Source organism: Cydia amplana, chromosome 22 (assembly GCF_948474715.1).
Source record: "Cydia amplana chromosome 22, ilCydAmpl1.1, whole genome shotgun sequence".
NCBI lineage: Eukaryota > Metazoa > Arthropoda > Insecta > Lepidoptera > Tortricidae > Cydia > Cydia amplana.
Genome location: NC_086090.1, coordinates 11503379 through 11523012, shown reverse-complemented (window position 1 = coordinate 11523012; position 19634 = coordinate 11503379). Strand labels below are relative to the sequence as shown.

General features: G+C 36.7%; 1 protein-coding gene across 3 annotated transcripts in view; it reads right to left on the bottom strand.

The window, feature by feature from the left end:
- LOC134658339 (trehalase-like) overlaps positions 1-19634 on the bottom strand; it is a 221931-nt gene that overhangs the window by 76122 nt on the left and 126175 nt on the right. For 2 of the 3 annotated variants that reach the window (XM_063513962.1, XM_063513963.1), the window contains exons 10-14: positions 17240-17406; positions 15675-15845; positions 12870-13085; positions 11678-11786; positions 8839-8974 (exon numbers count right to left, since the gene is read on the bottom strand). In XM_063513962.1, coding sequence (XP_063370032.1) covers positions 8839-8974; positions 11678-11786; positions 12870-13085; positions 15675-15845; positions 17240-17406 — 799 coding nt within the window. Of the gene's footprint in view, positions 1-7250; positions 7353-8833; positions 8975-11677; positions 11787-12869; positions 13086-15674; positions 15846-17239; positions 17407-19634 lie in introns of those variants that run through there. The other variant, XM_063513964.1, reaches the window with a different exon arrangement.

The following is a 19634-nucleotide window of genomic DNA, read 5'->3' as shown; positions in this document are numbered from 1 at the left end:
TCCCTTTTTGAAAGCTTTTGTTAGAAAGAGACTTCCACTGTATTACAAGTTACAAGCTTTTGAGAAACCGGGCCCCTGTAGAGAAGAACATCCGGATATACGAAATCATAAGTTTTTACTATCGCTCCCTATCATATACCTACAGATACAGCTATAAATACCTACTATGGATTTTGTAGTCACGTTCTGTGAGGTACATAAAAGAAAATCTGCAGGACACGTGTCTAATGATTGAACAATCCCTGAGGTGTGCTATAAATAGCACCGGGATGAATGCTAGATGTCCTACAGGAAGCACAAGAGGCTGCGGAAGAGACGCGTCTTGAATGGCAAGTATTACAGATGTAGTGCATAATCCTTTACCATGGTAATTTCACGGAACGTACGAATATGTCATGCTATTTCAGTCTGTCTCAGTACCAAAAGTAAAAGTAGGTTGACTGAAGTAGCATGACAAATACGAACGTTTCCGAGAAAATACGATGGTAGAGGATTATGCATTCGTCTTAGGTAGGTAACATTGTGCCAAAGAAATTTTTCAAAAAGGCCAGGCGCAATTTTGGCCTACGTATACAAAACTGTAGGTAGGAAAAATTACAACCAATGCTAAAAGAATGGGAAGAAAATAAAATAAATAACTAAGTAGGGATACTTACAAAACATACCTACCCTAAGTGGGGGATATTCTCACATACCTACTAGAATTATCTAGACCCTTTTTGGTTTTATTGTAGTCGGTTTACATTAATCATTTACCATTATTGTTAAAGACATTTTCTACTAAATTCAGCTACCTACAGAAAACTTCCAAAGTTTCGTTCATCATTAAATAATTACACAGAAGTGCGAAACAAAATGGCGTCACCGCCAATACGCGCAAAATGGCGGATGCTCGTATCTCGCTTCCTTTAATAATATCCAGACTAAACCAGAGAAATCGCAAATTGCGGTAAAAATAGAGACAGGACATCGTGACAAGACAAACGAAGCTGCCTACCCATGAAACAATTTATACTAATTAGGGTATCTAGTATATTTAGAGCTTTAAAATCAAGACTAATGTAGGTTTATGGAGGTCAGAGATGTCCTGGTTTGATCGTGAGACCAGGTGAGGGTCACAATTTAGTGACACGACACTAGAATGAGTCAGTGGAAGTGAGTATTAGATGCAATAAAGGGTTAAAAATAATCTTTAGATTACCTATTCGAGTTTTGTGTAAATGTGTCAGTTCGGTCAGAAAATGTGTAACTCCCCATGCCCCTTCCCATTCTTTTCGCCATCAGTCATATCAAATCAGCTGGTAACGCTCTTGGTCAAAACTACTGAGACGTTTAACTAAATGTGGTGGCAATCTATTCATTTTATCATCAGCGCGAGCTCAAACAAAATCCAGTTGAACTATTCATATACATATCTGGGCCATTTTATTTAAAGTTGTCCCATACACTTTTTTTTTAATTTGTGAATTTCTATGTTATTTCTATTTAGAATCACGAGCTCTTTCTATCCTAATAGGAGCAAAAAAGAGTCCCAAGGTTTTTATTTGCATTCCGTTACCATTTTTGGATGGCGGTCACGGAATGGAAAAATCGTAAAATGTATGAAAATTTTGGGACACTTTTTTTCTCCTCTTAGGATCAAAAGAGCTCGTGATTCTGAGTAGAAATAACATACAAAAATCCCAAATTTGAAATAAAAAGGGTAGGGGACAACTTTAAATAAAATGGCACATCTACAGTATATGCAATTGTACTAGTACTGCTATTTCCTTTAACTAAAACGCACTTCAGCTATACATAGCCGTAAATTATTATACGTTATTAAAGTCGGTTACATTCTCAATGTCAATTTGAACATCCGCCTTTTAAACCCGGTAGCATCTCACGACGTCTGCGAGGCCCATTCAGATAGTCATACCTTGTTAGCAACTGGTTATATGATTTGATAGCTGTAACTGTTGACATCCGTTTGATTACAAGAAATTAATATTTGAATTGGTCTCTGTATGTTACAATGACAACTACATAGGTATCTATGTATAATAATATGTTGTGTGTGCGTGTTTTACATGTAGGAAGTGGGTCAATTAATGGAATAAATTAACTTTATAACTATTGTACTTTTTGATGTAAGTACATGCCCATAAAGATATAGGTAAGCGACCATTTTATGGATCTTTTAACTTTAAGTGTATTTTTGTAAGCATTTATCGTAACTAATTAATGTTTCTTAAAATAAAAGCGTATATAATGTGATTTTAAAGAAAGTGTCACGACTTAGGTTTAGACCTGGATTCAACTTAGATTTAAAAATAAACTTAAAATGAGATAGAAAGTGAAAATAAACGAGGAATGCATTGGTTACAATATATAACTTAGTTTATATTATTTAAAACACAAGATATTAAGTGCCCAATATATAATCATAATTTTAATATGTTTTTTTATTAATATTTCCTGATACTAGATATACATAGAAACTAAATTTGTAAAAAAATTTTAAAAGATAATATTCTATAATTTTCAAGGAAAGGGGAATCGTATATAACATATCGTAGAACAACATATATTTATTTTAACATAATTAAGTAATGCTCAAAGGTTTATTAGGTACTAAAGGTGCAAATTATAGTAACTTATTATATATTTCTTAGCTTATTATATCGATTTGAAACGTCTAGGCACCAAAAAGAATTATGATGTCACTTTAAAATGAATCTAATTATTTTAGACAATAAGTAACAATATTTTATTTTTTTACTTTATACATAGGTACATGAGAAAAATATAGGTAGGTACTTATAGTTATCAGCGCCCTAAATCCTACTAATGTAAATTAAAATAAAGATATATATTTATAAATTAAAAAGTTACAGGAAATACAAACCTATATGGTACATAAAACAATACAATAATCCATGTAATACTGATAATTACATTATATCACAATATTTGATAATAAATACTCAGGTTATCCTAACTACAATTAGTTATTAAAGAAATTCACTGTATACATGAATTTATCTGCCATAGGTATTATTGAATTATTTTCTAAAGATGTTTTAAGAAAACTACTATTGACTCATGTACCACACTATTTTCGTAATAACATATTACTTTTATAGTTCAACTATATTCTTAAAATAAATCACACACTAAACTAAATAGATAAATTACTTTAAAAAAAATAGCCTTCATAAAGCTTAATTTCAATAATAGAAAATGATACAAGAAGAATAGTTTTCTTCTTATTTCTTTATCTATGATTTCAGTATTCTATAGTTCGTTTTTTTAGCATTAGAAATAAGGTAAACAATCTTGACGTGCCTTTTTATTGAAAAACACGTTTTAAATATAAATAACGGCAAATATGTAACAATTATGAATCTAATACGATCATTTATATTCTTCTGCTTTCATAAGTAATAGTTACTGATTTAAAAAAAGCGTTTTTCAATTAAAAGACATGAAGATCGCTTACCTTCTTTCTAATGCTAAAAAAACGAACTATAGTAACAATGGAATAAGTTGTACTAAATTAATTAAAACAACCATTATTAAATCGAAACTAAAGCACAGTGTTATAGCGTCACGCGTTAGCGTCTAGTCAAGTTGACTATACTAAGTCAACTCTATGGCTGCTGCTCGACGGAACGATGGCGCGACTGCGCAGCGACGCTATTTTTCATAGCGCTGACTAGACGCCGACGCTCAATAGACGCTCGTGTGGGGTGTAGGGCTTGCAATTCGAATATTCGAATATTTGACCTGTTTTGATATTCGAATATTCGGCCGCTCAGGTTTCGAATATTCGAATATTTTTTATTACTATAAAAAAATCTATGTCATCCGCTGTAGTTACAGTTTCTGTGTGTTTTACGGGTATTTACAGTGAATGAGGAAGGGTAGGTACCCAAATACGAAGGAAATAATATTTTTACTGTATTCCTCTCGACTTCGTGAATACAGTGAAACCTAACTCAATTTAAAAGAAAACGAAATCAAAAAGTATGTTATTTTTACGGTGCGTAAGTTTTAAGTTAAAGGGTCATTCTGTTTATTCAGTATAAGCGTACGTTAAGCGAATTTTTGAAGTCTAAACCTTGCCACTTATCGCAATTCTCAAATTTAATCATACCAAACCTGCCCAACTTGGTAATCTAACCATGCACCTTTAGCTGACGAATAATCCACCCAGTACTCAACTAACTTTTTCCCTTAAATATTCCAATATTATATAATTAGCCGACCATTAGGAACAGGCGCGGCCCGCCTTAAGGAGCGCTTGTGCGGTGCACTCCCATATATAATCAAAATGAAATTATGGTACCTATTTAATATATTACTATTTAAGATCGATCGTAAAAAACTCAATACCAATTAAATAATAACCTTTATTCATTATAAGTTTATAGACAGCTCACCACTAGGTAGTGGTGGTAATTTCATAGAAATCAAAGGTAACGCGCGAAGCGGAGCGCTTTGGATTGCGCTCCTATGGAAAAAGATTTAGTACATTCGATCAATAGGAAATTCAATAAGAGCGAAAGAGAAGTTTCACCACAGGTCCGCACGTGAAACGGAAGATTTTCTATGAGGGAAGAGGCAAAATCGGTGCGGCGCTCCGAGCCCGGTTGACCTTGCGCGCGCATCCCGCGCGCCATGTTGATGTTGTCACGTGTTTCTAAACAGACCTTAGTCAATTTTAAATTATGTGCGGGAATGCAATTTTGGCTTTTTTTCATTCTAAATAATGAAACAAGAGTTTAAACAGTTAAAGCACATAATCTGTTTGTTGTGAGGTGTTTAAAAATTAATGAATTTGACGTGAGAATGTGAAAAAGTTTACAAAATCGACTCGAGTTAAATTATGGACGACCTTGAACTTTCGTAGCAATGTTAGTCAAAAACAAAAACTTATATATTTTTTAAATCAGATCAATATGCAAAAACACCGTGGTTGTGTTGTGTGAATGTCATAAAAGTAACTAGCTTATTTTGTTTTTCGTGTTATCTAAGTATATGTTTTGTGTTTGGCGCGGGCGCGAGCGACGGCTGTGCGGTGAGTTTGTTTGGAGCGAAACAGGTGTGTTATTAACAATTTAGCACATCTTTTCATAAAATTGAAATAAAAACATTATATCCATTTGTAAAATGAACTGCAGTTGGCGTCTATCGGTCGTCAAGATATTCGTAATACCGAAAATCTATGAGAGAGTTCAATGACCGGGTGGACGGAAACCGACATCTAGGTACTTTGCGACGGTTAATTGAATGTGTAGGTTTAGTTTTTGTTTTTTATTGTGAGTGAACACCCATAATACATAGCTACCGGCCGCCCCTGATTAGGAATAATAACTTGCCAAAACAAATAAAGTCAATAAAGATTCAAAATACAATGAAATTAAAGGCCTTTTTACAGGCCTCTGAGTGATTACAAGTTAATTTAAATCGGAAAATAATTAGGTACCTACTAAAAAAAAATATCTTACATTCCTAGGTGTTTGGATGGTTAAAGTTATATTATTTCACACAAAGACGCATTTATAATAAGTTTTATCTAGAAATATTAAATACGTCTAATTTTGGCGTTTTACTTGTTTTTAGAAATGTGGGCATCTTATAAATAGTAGGATGATAAAATCTAGTCAATTAAGTGGATTTCAGCCAAATATCCTTAGTTTTAGCAATATGTGAAAAAAGCTTTTGAATAAAACGATAATAAACCGATTTCTCGTTCCTTTTCTTATTTTTTATAATATTCGAATAATTATTCGAATATTCGAATAATTATTCGAATATTCGAATACGTCGTCAGAAAAAGTCGAATATTCGAATATCTGAAAGTTTCGAATATTTGCAAGCCCTAGTGGGGTGGCTCATAATGGGTATCTACTTATTTAAATATAAATAATCTATTTAACATGGACGAGTAATATATCTAAAAACCCTGAATGAAGCGCCAAACAGTTTCTGAACGGTGTATAATAACACGACTATTTTAATGTCTTTCTAATTCAATCCGGGCATCTTTCAAATAAATAAAAAAAAAATCTTCTGTCAACCACCATTATAATATATGATGGTATAATCAATTTTGTATTAATAAGTAAATGGTATGGCAATAGCTCTTATATGCCGGATGGGCCTTGTAACAGGAACAAAAAAAAATACTGTGGGCTGTACTCGTGTACTGCTCAAATTGACCAAGATTTGTTCATAGATATTTAAAAATATGTAACTTATGTTTTGATTTTTAGCAAACTTAAGTTTATTCTAAGACGCAATGTATTTCGAATTATGTTATGTTTAAAGCGTGACGACGTCAATCAAAATGATGTTGGTGTATATAATATTTAATAGGGAATATTACGCGATAGTCTGCGTAGGGGGCGCCACTCCCAAAATAAGTCTACCGCAAACGAGACAGTCGAAATTTTGTTATCTAACCTCTCTATCACTCTTGCATATTCGAGCGATAAAGAGGTAGATACCCGAGTTTCGATTTCGTGTTTCCCGGTTGTCCCTTTGTGAACAAACCGCCTTGATGTATCAATGTCATATTTGATTGTCTGTGAAAACTTGTCAAAAAACAGTTTAAGGTACAGTATGTATTTACTCTATGGTATATTTAAGTTGCTAGTGCTGCACTCTGGCGGCAAAACATTGCAGTAATATTGCAGAAATATGAAATATGAAATATATTCCCTATTGGTATGAAAAACAGGAAATATAAAGACTTCATAATTATTATAGTGCGTCAAGCAAATCTTGTCAGTAGCAATGTACTGCAAATTAAAGTAGGGTAACACCATGTAACACTCAAAGAGCAGAATTGCTCTAGGAAAAGCAGCAATGTACATCGAACCAAAACGTGTTTATTTTTCCGCCCTTCATACGTCAGTTCGAGTGAATTATCATAACCTCAAATTTTAGTAATGTTTACCGTCAACGAGCATGATTGTACATTGTAGGCACCTTAGCTTTGCTTGAGGTCATGCATAATCTTGGTATTTAATGGTGACAGCAGAAATTTCTCTTAAAATAGAAACGATTCAGAATGTAAACAATAAGATGATGGCTGTCATTCACGATCCACATTCCACAGATAACATACAGATGACACGCGATTTTGGAATTATTCGAACACAGTGTTGCTAACCCGCGATTTTTCAAATTTGACGCCTTTTACTACTGACAAGATTTGGTTGATCCAGTATAGTAAGTAAGTTGTTTAACTTAAGTAAGTCTACAGCTACGTTTTGTACCGCTGTTGTGGTTAAAGGGAAATAATGGTAAGATCTTACTTTGAATGGGTCTCGTGCTCCTCTAAGAAGTAAAATAATTGATATCTGAAACAAAAAATAATATATTATCATCTGAATAATTTTAGTTTACGAAGTGTACAAAACGAAAATAATTGCGTAATAAAACTGTTTATCTATTTACGATTATTTGGAAAAGGTAGGTTTAATAATACTTAAATTTAACCTTATAATGTTATTTTTCATTTGCTAACTGTTAAATCCGTTGTACATTTCAGGGTTCGAAATTATCCAGATAATTATAGTCTTTGATAATTATCGCGATAATTACCCCAGGTATGGATGGTGCTATATTTATTTTCTTTGAATTATTTGATAGTATAAAAAATTATTGGGAGGTTTTTTTATATTTTAGGTTTTAAATTTTAGGTTATTAGCAAATCGATAATCACGATAATTACGATAATGTTACTAACTTATTAAATTATACTAAAGTTAAATTTAATTTTGTTGTGTATGTTTTATGGAATTTTATTCTGAAATAAATTATTTGAATTTTAATTTTAATCTATCAAGATACTTAACTATCATTGATAATTATCCTTTCGAACCCTAGTACATTTTTAAATATTTTCTATAAAAAAGAAAATCCAAGTATTTAATAACTATTTAAGATGGAATCAATTATATATCTTTTATGAAAATTGTAAAGAAATGGTTGGTAGTCCCAGCAGCTAACGACGCCGCGACAACCAGCAGCGCAGTGGCCACGCCGCCCGCGCCGACATGATCCTCCACCGTTGTGGCCACGCCGGCGCGACTGCCGCCGACTCGGCGCCTAACTTGTCAAAGTAATAAAACTAAATACTAATCTCACCCTAACGTCCCAGCAGCTAACAACGCTGCCACAACCAGCAGCGCAGTGGCCACGCCGCCCGCGCCAAAGTGAATTTGTCTTATTGAGCTAATATAACTACGGCTACCATCAGTTTGTCACTGACATAAACGCCGTCGAGAACGTAATTTACTTTCTATACATCTCGCTCGTACTCGCATATTAGTGCAAACGAGATGTATATATAGAAAGTAAATTACGTTCTCGATAGCGTATACATATACGCTAAACTAAACTGACATCAGTTTTGACACTGTCAGTGACTCATGGTACGGGCTCTGAAACTCCCGATACTAACCTTACCCTAACGTCCCAGCGGCTAACGATGCCACCACAACCAGCAGCGCAGTAGCCACGCCGCCCGCGCCAACGTGAATTTGTCTTATTGAGCTAACACAGAGTACTGAAACGCCCGATACTAACCTCACCCTAACGTCCCAGCAGCTAACGACGCTGCCACAACCAGCAGCGCAATGGCCACGCCGCCCGCGCCAACGTGAATTTGTCTTATTGAGCTAACACAGAGTACTGAAACGCCCGATACTAACCTCACCCTAACGTCCCAGCAGCTAACGACCGCGCCACAACCAACAGCGCAGTAGCCACGCCGCCCGCGCCAACGTGAATTTGTCTTATTGAGCTAACACAGAGTACTGAAACGCCCGATACTAACCTCACCCTAACGTCCCAGCGGCTAACGACGCCACCACAACCAGCAGCGCAGTGGCCACGCCGCCCGCGCCGACGTGCGCCGCCACCGCCGCCGACTCGGCGTCGCCGCCGGTGCCGAACGCGTCCGACGCCGATAATTTGTCTGTGAAACACACGCCGGTTATGCTCCACACTTGGAATAGTCTAAGGGTAGGTACCTAATTACTCCGATCGCTCAAAAAATCATCTCATCTGTAGAATTTTAAAGCCCTTTCACTTGCCTGGAAGGGTAATTTCATCTATACTCGTATTATATAAATTAGGGGTTGAAAGGTTGAATTAGTCCGACGCTTCGTGTTCTATAGAAAGCATCACGTGATCACTGGCGACTTTTTATAAAAAACGAAGCGTCGGATGTCTTGGGCCAGACCCGGACCGTTCTAGCGTATGACATCCTTTACGACCGGTGGGCGTCTCGGAAGATTTTCTGGTTTTGCATTACTTTCAGGAAGTAATTATAAGGAAAACATATTTTTTTCACTGGACTTAATATATATTTTGTTTTAAAATAAGTATAAACTGTAAATTGTAAAAAAAAACAGTCTTTCGTGTTTCTCTAAGTTCTTTAACGTAACTAAAATTTAATGAAGGGGAATCAATAGAAATACCTAATAAGCGCGAAAAATTTACCACACAAGCCAAAATAAAGAAAATAATTGATACCTGGTACCTATTAGCGTTAATAAAGTAAGTACATAGTCTAATTCCTGCCAACCGTTAGTATTTTTAATCTAACCCCGTGCATAACCTAGCTGGGTGCCAAATAAACATATTTATTAAAAATATATAAGAAATATTATACCAAAACCACAAAACCAGAAGAAGTCGCCCACCGCATGCATAAAATTCTCCAAAAAGTATTATAAACAAGTAATAACAGAATAATTATGATAAATCTTAGTATTAAGCATAGCAAGATACAAACACCTATAATCCTGTAAGTAAAATATAATTTTGATATACTTAAATATCGTAAACCTTTGACTTTGATTCATGGGGTAATATTAATCAACGATTTTTAAACTATAAGGAATACGTTTCTGAACGCTTTCAACATTTATTTTTGTAAAGCATGCCAACCACATCATAAAATGTTTAGTTCGCGTTCAATAATCCACTACCTATTCCTCAAAAATTGATGATCAATGTTACCCCGCGAATCAGAGTAACCCCATTCTACGGTACATAAATAGTAATATACTTAATAGCCAATCTACAAGACGACATCGAACAAACTACAAACATACCTAAATCACCAGCTGCTTCGACGAACGATGAAGGGACGAATGAAAAAATAAACGAATTAATAACCAAATTGCTAATTTTTAGGGTTTCATTGGGCTATTTTTTTTCGTTTAGTAGGGGGCTGGGGATAAACGTGCAAAAACTGAATTGAAAAAATACCTGTAGGTGCTATTTTTGATGTCATGAAAGAATTGAAAATGCAGGAACTAAAAGTAGACTACGTTAAACCTCTCGCGTCGAAAGATGTTCCCTGTGACAGTTCACTTTTACATGGAGTAACTATATACCCCATCAAAAAGACTGATACTGCAATATTTTTAGGTTTTCTATGGCTTGATAAGCTGAAAACTACTTATGTTTAAAATTTGAAGCTTGTGGGTATGCTAGAAGTACCTTAGAATTGTGATGATCGGTGAGTGAGAAAGTGAGTGAGTGTGTCAGTGTCGAAACTAAGGAACTTTGACGTACAATAATTCTTAAACTACAAGTTCAGATTTAATGTTTTTGAGAAGCATGTTATCTAAAGCATGTTAAGCCCTATATGTCACTGAAAATTCAGGGTTCTAGCTTCAGCCAGCACAAAATTACAGGACGTCGAAAATGGCCTGAATCGCTTCGAGAAAAGGATGGTACGGCCGTGCCTCTTTGTTTTGCTCGACTCGGCGGGGGTACTGCCGTGCCCCCAGATATTAAAAAAAAACTTGTTAAGAAACTTTTTTCTCCTCACTTTTACATTGCTCTAATGGCCGACATTTTAGTTTAAATTATAACAAAATTTAAATAGAAAATATGCAAAAATAATTTAAACAAACATGCATTATCTAATTTCCTAAATAAAAAGTATGAAAATGGGTCGAGCCATGATGGTGCGAAGAATAGCTGGCTCAGCATTAAGCTGCGGAGGCCCGCAGCGCTGGTATTCTGCCAGTACCTGAGGAGCACTGACTCTTAGAGATGCTGCTCATTGACTTGATTTAGATTCCTAGTCATTCCAATTTAGATTTGATTTTATTTTTCATACTGGTGGTGGGATATTATTCTGGCACGTTGTCGCTTGGTACTTGAAGCTGAAATGATTTAGACCCCAATACAAAAAACGGTAAAAATATATTCCTTATTTATTTTTTTAAATTAATCTTCACCAAAATAGATTCTAATGAACTGGCATATGGGACCATCATTTGACGCGAGAGGTATATTATTACCCTGACAATGGGAACTACTTTAATTTTTAAATTTGATATACCTACCTAAATTCTTGTATACAATATTTGGTCTAACAAAAATAATTCTGTATATTGCAGTCACAAATTTTAGGGACACATGTGAGTTATGATTATAGTACCATCTACTGATGAATTGGATAATCTAATAAACAATGTACTACGCGTATAACTGCGAAACTGCCTTTGGTAAGTATGAAATCGTGATCATTTGACATGAGAAATATGAACCTTAGTCAGATCTACCTATTTCAGGCCTTTCAGGGGACCACATTTTTTTTTAATAAACGTATTGTGTATGCAAATTTGACATTTATGCTAAAGGCAATAAGACCCACCTCCATATTTAGTGAGCAGCGACATGATGACTCCGTTCGTCCAACCGAATCCGGTCTGAAGTTCGTACTCGCCGCCGCCGCCGTAGCCTCCGAAAACTGTCGCGTCGTACTGAAAATACAAACTCGTTTTAGAACTGTCGTAGATAATTAAATTAAAGTTTGTTTTAACAAACAAACTCTTTAGTTGTTGTCCTTTAGGACTGTCTCATTTCAAACGTAGACAGAGAGAATCGTACCCAAAAGAAAAGGTTGAGCATAGTTTTTTTGTTCTTATTTACTGACAAATTGGTTTGACCAACTATAGTTTACTTATTTCTCTATGGTATTGTTTAGGTTGGTATTAAGTTATAACAAAATAAGATTCGCCTACTATAGTAAATTGACACAAATACTCTCCTAGACTAGTCGTTAGTGACCCTAGAGGTTTGCAATATTTGCAATATTTACAAAAAAAATATAATTTAAAGCGAAACCTATAAACCTAGAATATATTATGCCGAAGCGATCGACATCAAAATCAGAGTGATATGTTAAGATTTAGTTAGTGGAAACCGTTTTCTCCCGAAATGGAAATTGTATGGAAAAAGTACCTTTTGTCAGTAGTTATACTTCTCTCTTAAAAAAGCGGCCAAGTGCGAGTCGGACTCGCCCATGAAGGGTTCCGTATTTAGGGGATTTTGACGTATTAAAAAAAAATTCGGTGGAAATTTGCATGGTAATGTACATCATATATTTTTTTAGTTTTATCATTCTCTTATTTTAGAAGTTACAGGGGGGGGGGGGGACACATATTACCAATTTGGAAGTGTCTCTCGCGCAAACTATTCAGTTTAGAAAAAAATTATATTAGAAACCTCAATATCATTTTTGAAGACCTATCTATAGATACCCCACACGTATGGTTTTGATGAAAAAAATAAAATTTGAGTTTCAGTTCACAGTATGGGGAACCCCCAAAATTTATTGTTTTTTTTTCTATTTTTGTGTGAAAATCTTAATGCGGTTCACAGAATACATCTACTTACCAAGTTTCAACAGTATAGTTTTTATAGTTTCGGAAAAAAGTGGCTGTGACATACGGACGGACAGACAGACGGACGGACAGACAGACAGACATGACGAATCTATAAGGGTTCTGTTTTTTGCTATTTGGCTACGGAACCCTAAAAAGGAACATTTTACGTCAGCATACCTTTTCCAACATGGCCGTCTTTTGCTTCCAAACGGCGAAGTTGGACCGGACCCACTTGGTGGCCATCTCGTTGGCCAGCCTCACGGCGGCCGACTGGCCCGTGCTGGCCAGACCCTCCACCATGATGTACTGGAGCGGCGGCCATGCGTTGGGGTAGTCCCACTGCTCGCCAGAGTGCTCGAATGTTGTGGGTATACCGCCTTCGTAGATATCCACCTGGGGAATATTGAATAGATAAATATTTGGGGACAATCTTACAGATCGAACTAGCCCCAACCCCAAACTAAGCAAAGCTTGTTATATACAGTGTGGAAAGATAAGTCGGGCCCTGGAGGGAAACTACCTTAAATCCTTAAGCTAGCTCATTTTACTTAAAGGAGACATTCCTTTATTTTTAAAAAGAAACAAAACTGCATTCAAAGATTTTCTAAAACTCGCTTGCCTCGCCCGGGACTCGAACCGACTAAAAGTTCCAAAAAATAAAAACTCGCAATTTTATTCTACTAGTCGATACAGTTATTGTTAATGATAACATTTCTCCAAGAAACATTAGGTCTTAAACTCGTCTGTCGTACAAAATATCCATAAAATGTAATATTTCGTACTCAAGATTTTTTTAGACAAGCCAAATTGATGAATAAAAGAAAAATACTTTGAATGTAGTTTTGTTTCGTTTTAAAAATAAAGGAATGTCTCCATTAAGTAAAATGAGCCAGCTTAAGGATTTAAGGTAGTTTTCCTCCAGGGCCCGACTTATCTTTCCACACTGTATAGTGTTATATCTAAAGATAAGATAAGATAAAAAAGATAAAAGATAGTTTATTCAAGTAGGCATAATTACAATGCGCTTATGAACGTCAAATAAAGCTAGGTAGACCGGCTCCAACCCTACACCTCTGCCCCGAGAAGATTTAAATCCCCCCTCAATTGGAGGAGGGTATCCCAATATGGGACCGGCAACAAACTCGGCGGGACACATCTTTTCAAAAATAATTACATCTTATAATTAACATGCATTACGAGAAAATAAGGGAAAAAATACAATTTAAATTACTATAGAATTCATGCAATTATACACATAAGGTGTAATAGAAATTTGATTTAGAAAATATACATATGTACATGGAATCATACAAAATCGTAGGTCTTTCAGAAAACATATCAAATTCTTACAAAAGGAAAAGAAAATAAAGTTATTAAAAGAAATGGGAAAACATATTATATAAATCTGATTGATTATTATTAATTACCAACATATAATATTTGATGTGCTTTCCTGCTTACCTGAGCTGTGTCACCTATAACTCTATACATAATACAATGTTTTTAATTGCTACTACTTTTTATTAGTTAGTTTCTGGTTTGGACCATGCATGTTTGTCTGTCAAGTAGTCCTCGACTCTGTAATAAGCTTTTAACATCAATGACTTTTTTAAGTAATTCTTAAGAGCTGGAAAGGGTAATCTTAAAGCATTCTCAGGTAACTTGTTATAAAAATGAATGCATTGCCCAACGAATGACTTTTGTACTTTACGGACACGAAACTTTCTGATAGCAAGCTTATTTCTATTTCTAGTGTTAAAGTTATGGACATCAGAATTCTTAGTGAAGGAGTCTAGATTCTTAATAACATAAATAATACTATCATATATGTATTGGGAAGCTACAGTTAAAATATTAATTTCTTTGAAAAGTTCTCTTAATGATTCACGCGCTCTTAAGTTATATATAGAACGAATGGCTCTCTTTTGTAAGACAAATATAGTCTGTATGTCAGCTGCTTTGCCCCAAACCAGAATACCATATGACATTACACTATGAAAATAACTATAATAAACAAGGCGAGCTGTTTCAACATTAGTCAGTTGTCTAATTCTCCTCACGGCGTAAGCGGCCGAACTTAATTTGTTAGCTAGTGTTCCGATATGAGGATTCCATTGTAGATTTTTGTCCAATGTTAAACCAAGAAACAGAGCTTTATCTACCATCTCTAAGCATTCATTATTCAAAAGTATTTTAGTATCGACTGGTTTAACATTCGGCAAAGAAAATCTAATACATTTGGTTTTCTTAGCATTAAGAAGCAAATTGTTCATAGTAAACCAGTTAAGTACATTAACGAGTGTGCTGTTAATTACACTATAATCGGTAGATTTCCGATCAACCTTAAAAAGTAATGATGTGTCATCAGCAAAAAGAACTATTTCACAAAGATTTTCTACTACACATGGCAAATCATTTATATAAACCAAAAACAGGAATGGACCCAAAATAGAACCTTGCGGCACTCCTAATTGGACTACAGCTCCGCTAGACTGGGTTTTGTTTACAACAACTGTTTGTGTTCTATTGCTAAGGTAAGAAGACATAAAGTTTAGGGCATTTTCTGACAGACCATAGTGTTCTAATTTCAAAATGAGCGTTCCATGATCCATCTAGATAACTGATGACTATTAACGTAGTAAGTATTCACTTCTCGCTCGGTCATAGTACGCATAGTCATAGCTGACGGTCCAGAGCGGGGTGACATTGAACTAGGGTGACATTGACATTGAAGCGAGGCTACTTTCAATACCTTTTATTGGCTATGCTAATAAGTTCTCATGTTTTTTGTATTATTTACTGTAAACGCTGTTGAACTTTTCAATAAATAAATAATAACTTTGCTAATATCTAGATAATTGATGATTTTATTAACGTAGTATTCACTTCTCGAGTTCTCGCTCGGTCATAGCTGCCGAGCCAAAGCGGGGCGACATTGAACATTTATCGGGGCTACTTTAAACATCAATTATATTTACTAACCTTGCTAATATCTAGATAATTGATGACTCTATTAACGTAGTATTCACTCCTCGCTCGGTCGTAACTGCCGGTCCAGAGCGGGGCGACATTGGACGGGTAGAAGTAGTCTCTTCGCCGCCCGGACTCCAGGTTGAAGTCTAACCACACGCCGACGTCTTCATGCCAAAGGATCTATAATAATATAAAGATAGTACTTGTCAAATTTCTAGGACTAGGAAAAATATATTTCTAGGAGTGTTTCTAGGAGATTCTAGGTTAACAGAAAATACCATATAAATGTTGATTTCTTTGAGAGTGTCGAAATATACGTTTTTTGTGGCATAACCGGCATACGTTTTTTTGCGATAATTTTGAAGTATTTTTTACAGCTTTAAGGGAGTAAATGGTTTCAATTTCAAGTCGATACCTCAATCCCTGCCTTATATTTTCTTATCAATGGCTTCCATAAGTCGTGCATGCACATTCTTGTAATACTCCGCCTTGTCAACGTTGCCGAGTTTCGCGTAGAAGTCATGTATGATCTCGGCGTTCCAGCACATTCTACTAGGAGCAACGTACCGAAAGCAAGGTACGGTCCGATCCGTAACGGCCGATACGGATCGCTACACGGCAAACTCTCGGATCCGTCTTGACGAATTGCTATTAAGTACTATTCTCACCTTATCAATGGCTTCCATGAGCCGTGCATGCACATTCTTGTAATACTCCGCCTTGTCAACGTTGCCGAGTTTCGCGTAGAAGTCATGTATGATCTCGGCGTTCCAGCACATTCTACTAGGAGCAACGTACCGAAAGCAAGGCCGATACGGATCGCTACACGGCAACCTCTCGGATCCGTATTGACGTTCCGGGCCTAGAATTGCTCCTAAGTACAATTTTACCTTAGGCTTCCATGAGCCTCGCATGCACATTCTTGTCAAAATTCCCGAGTTTTGCGTAGAAGTTATGCATTATCTCGGCGTTCCAGCACATTCTACTAGGAACTACATACCAAAACCAAGGCACGGTCCGATCCGTATCAGCCGATACGGATCGCTACACGGCAAACTCTCGGATCCGTATTGACGTTCCGGGCCTACAATTGCTACTAAGTACTATTCTTACCTTATCAATGGCTTCCATGAGCCTCGCATGCACATTCTTGTCAAAATTCCCGAGTTTTGCGTAGATGTTATACATTATCTCGGCGTTCCAGCACATTCTACTAGGAACCACATACCGAAACCAAGGCACGGTCCGATCCGTATCGGCCCCGATACGGATCGCTACACGGCAAATTCTCGGATCCGTCTTGACGAATTGCTATTAAGTACTATTCTTACCTTATCAATGGCTTCCATGAGCCGTGCATGCACATTCTTGTAATACTCCGCCTTGTCAACGTTGCCAAGTTTTGCGTAGAAGTCATGTATGATCTCGGCGTTCCAGCACATTCTACTAGGAGCAACGTACCGAAAGCAAGGCACGGTCCGATCCGTATCGGCCGATACGGATCGCTACACGGCAAACTCTCGGATCCGTATTGACGTTCCGGGCCTACAATTGCTACTAAGTACTATTCTTACCTTATCAATGGCTTCCATGAGTCTCGCATGCACATTCTTGTAATACTCGGCCTTGTCAACGTTGCCGAGTTTCGCGTAGAAGTCGTGCATGATCTCGGCGTTCCAGCACATGATCGCGTTCAGGTCCACGGGGATGATGGAGCGCGTTTTGAGATTCGTCAGATTGCCTGGTAACAAGAGAAGTAAATTAATTAGTCTGTGAAAAGTAAAGTCTAAATATTGTAACACGCCTTTATTTTTTAAATTGAAAAAATATTAATGTTAATCAGGGGATAATAAACAATGATGCCCATGCAAAATCAAATAAAGTTTCAAACATCAAACATCAACATTTATTAAGCAAATAGGCCACAAGGGCACTTTTACACGTCAACAAATTTCTGTAATGGTAACAAATCATATTCTATGGTACCTATATTTAGGTAACCTAATGGTCTGAGGCTAAGGATCAGCTATAAGGGCACGTGCATTTTCGCGTACCGAAACCAAAGCACGGTCTCATCCGTGTATGTTTTAACCTTTTAACCGCCGTAGACTGATATATGAAATATACAAAATCGGGCTCATTTCGCCGCTGTCTGATAAATAAGACAAAACTTCGTGGAACTTCGTACCCCCGGCGACACGAGCACGCTCGATGACGTATTCTATGGCCGTTAAAAGGTTAATATGTTTTGATATTTCTGGATGACGGATATTGTATATTAACATGACAGGATAAATAACCAATTCGATGTTAAAATGGTATAGTAATAGCAATCGATTCACTCCGCATGCGCGTACCGAAACCGAGACACGGTCCCGTCCGTATGGCCGGATACGGATCCGACGCCAGTAATGAGTCCGGCACACAGCACGGCAACCTGTCGGGTCCGAGGTCGACGCTCGGATCGCAACGGGCGAGATACGCTGGGTCTAAATTAAGCCATTTACTGTACTTTGATATAAAATACTTAAGAACATACTTTTTAGGGTTCCGTACCCAAAGGGTAAAAACGGGACCCTATTACTAAGACTACGCTGTCCGTCCGTCCGTCCGTCCGTCCGTCCGTCCGTCCGTCCGTCTGTCACCAGGCTGTATCTCACGAACCGTGATAGCTAGACAGTTGAAATTTTCACAGATAAGTACAAATACTAAAAACAGAATAAAATAAAGATTTAAGTGGGGCTCCCATACAACAAACGTGATTTTTTGTGCTTGACCGAAGTTAAGCAACGTCGGGCGGGGTCAGTACTTGGATGGGTGACCGTTTTTTTGCTTGTTTTGCTCTATTTTTTGTTGATGGTGCGGAACCCTCGGTGCGCGAGTCCAACTCGCACTTGGCCGGTTTTTTTAAGTGATAAGACTTTCATTGTGTACTACTCATCACTACATAGTATAAAACAAAGTCGCTTCCCTGTCTGTCTGTCTGTATGCTTAGATCTTTAAAACTACGCAACGGATTTTGTTGCGGTTTTTTTTAATAGATAGAGTGATTTAAGAGGAAGGTTTATGTATAATTTGATAACCCGTGCGAAGCCAGGGCGGGTCGCTAGTAATTTATAATTAATGAATAGTGTTAACTCAAGAAAGTCTAACCTAACTTCCTCCCGCTTTAGTCAGAACAAAATGTATAATAAATTAAAAATGTACACCTATAACCCCCTACCCCCTACGCTATATGCCAAAAAATCCAAATTATGTCAAAAAAGCCTTAAAATATCATTTTGGAAAAGAGCTGATACTCTTCAAACTGCTGAATCGATTTCTATGAAACACAGCCAAGAACCACCGCAAGAAAACTCGCTTTCACGTAAACAAAACCGCATCGAAATCGGCCCATCCGTTGGAGAGCTACGATGCCACAAACATACACATTTGGAGTCAAACATATAACACCAGTCTTTTTGCGTCGGGGCATAGAGAAAAAAATACATAGAGTGCTCACTCCATACATCAGTTCAGACTATTAATTTCAGTGTCTACATCTAGCATCGAGTAGCGGAACTATCAGTACTGCTACTTGACAATAGATGTAGCACCGACCGGAAAGTCTTATCTCAACAGCATAAGACTTTCCGGTCGGTGGCTACATCTATTGTCAAGTAGCAGTACTGATAGTTCCGCTACTCGATGCTAGATGCTAATAGTCTTTTTGGTACTAAAACTGATGTATGGAGCAGGGATCGGATACCGGTATTTTTTGTATGGGAACGGAAACGGTATTTTTTCGTTCTTTGCTAATTACTTCATTTCTAATTGGGCAATCTAATAATACGAAGTCGTAACCTAAAAACACAACTGAGTCCTACATTTCGAGTATAAAATAATTCGAAAAATATGGTTATTTCTAAGTTTTTGCAAGAAACCGGTTCCGATCCCTGGTATGGAGTGAGCACTCTATGTATTTTTTTC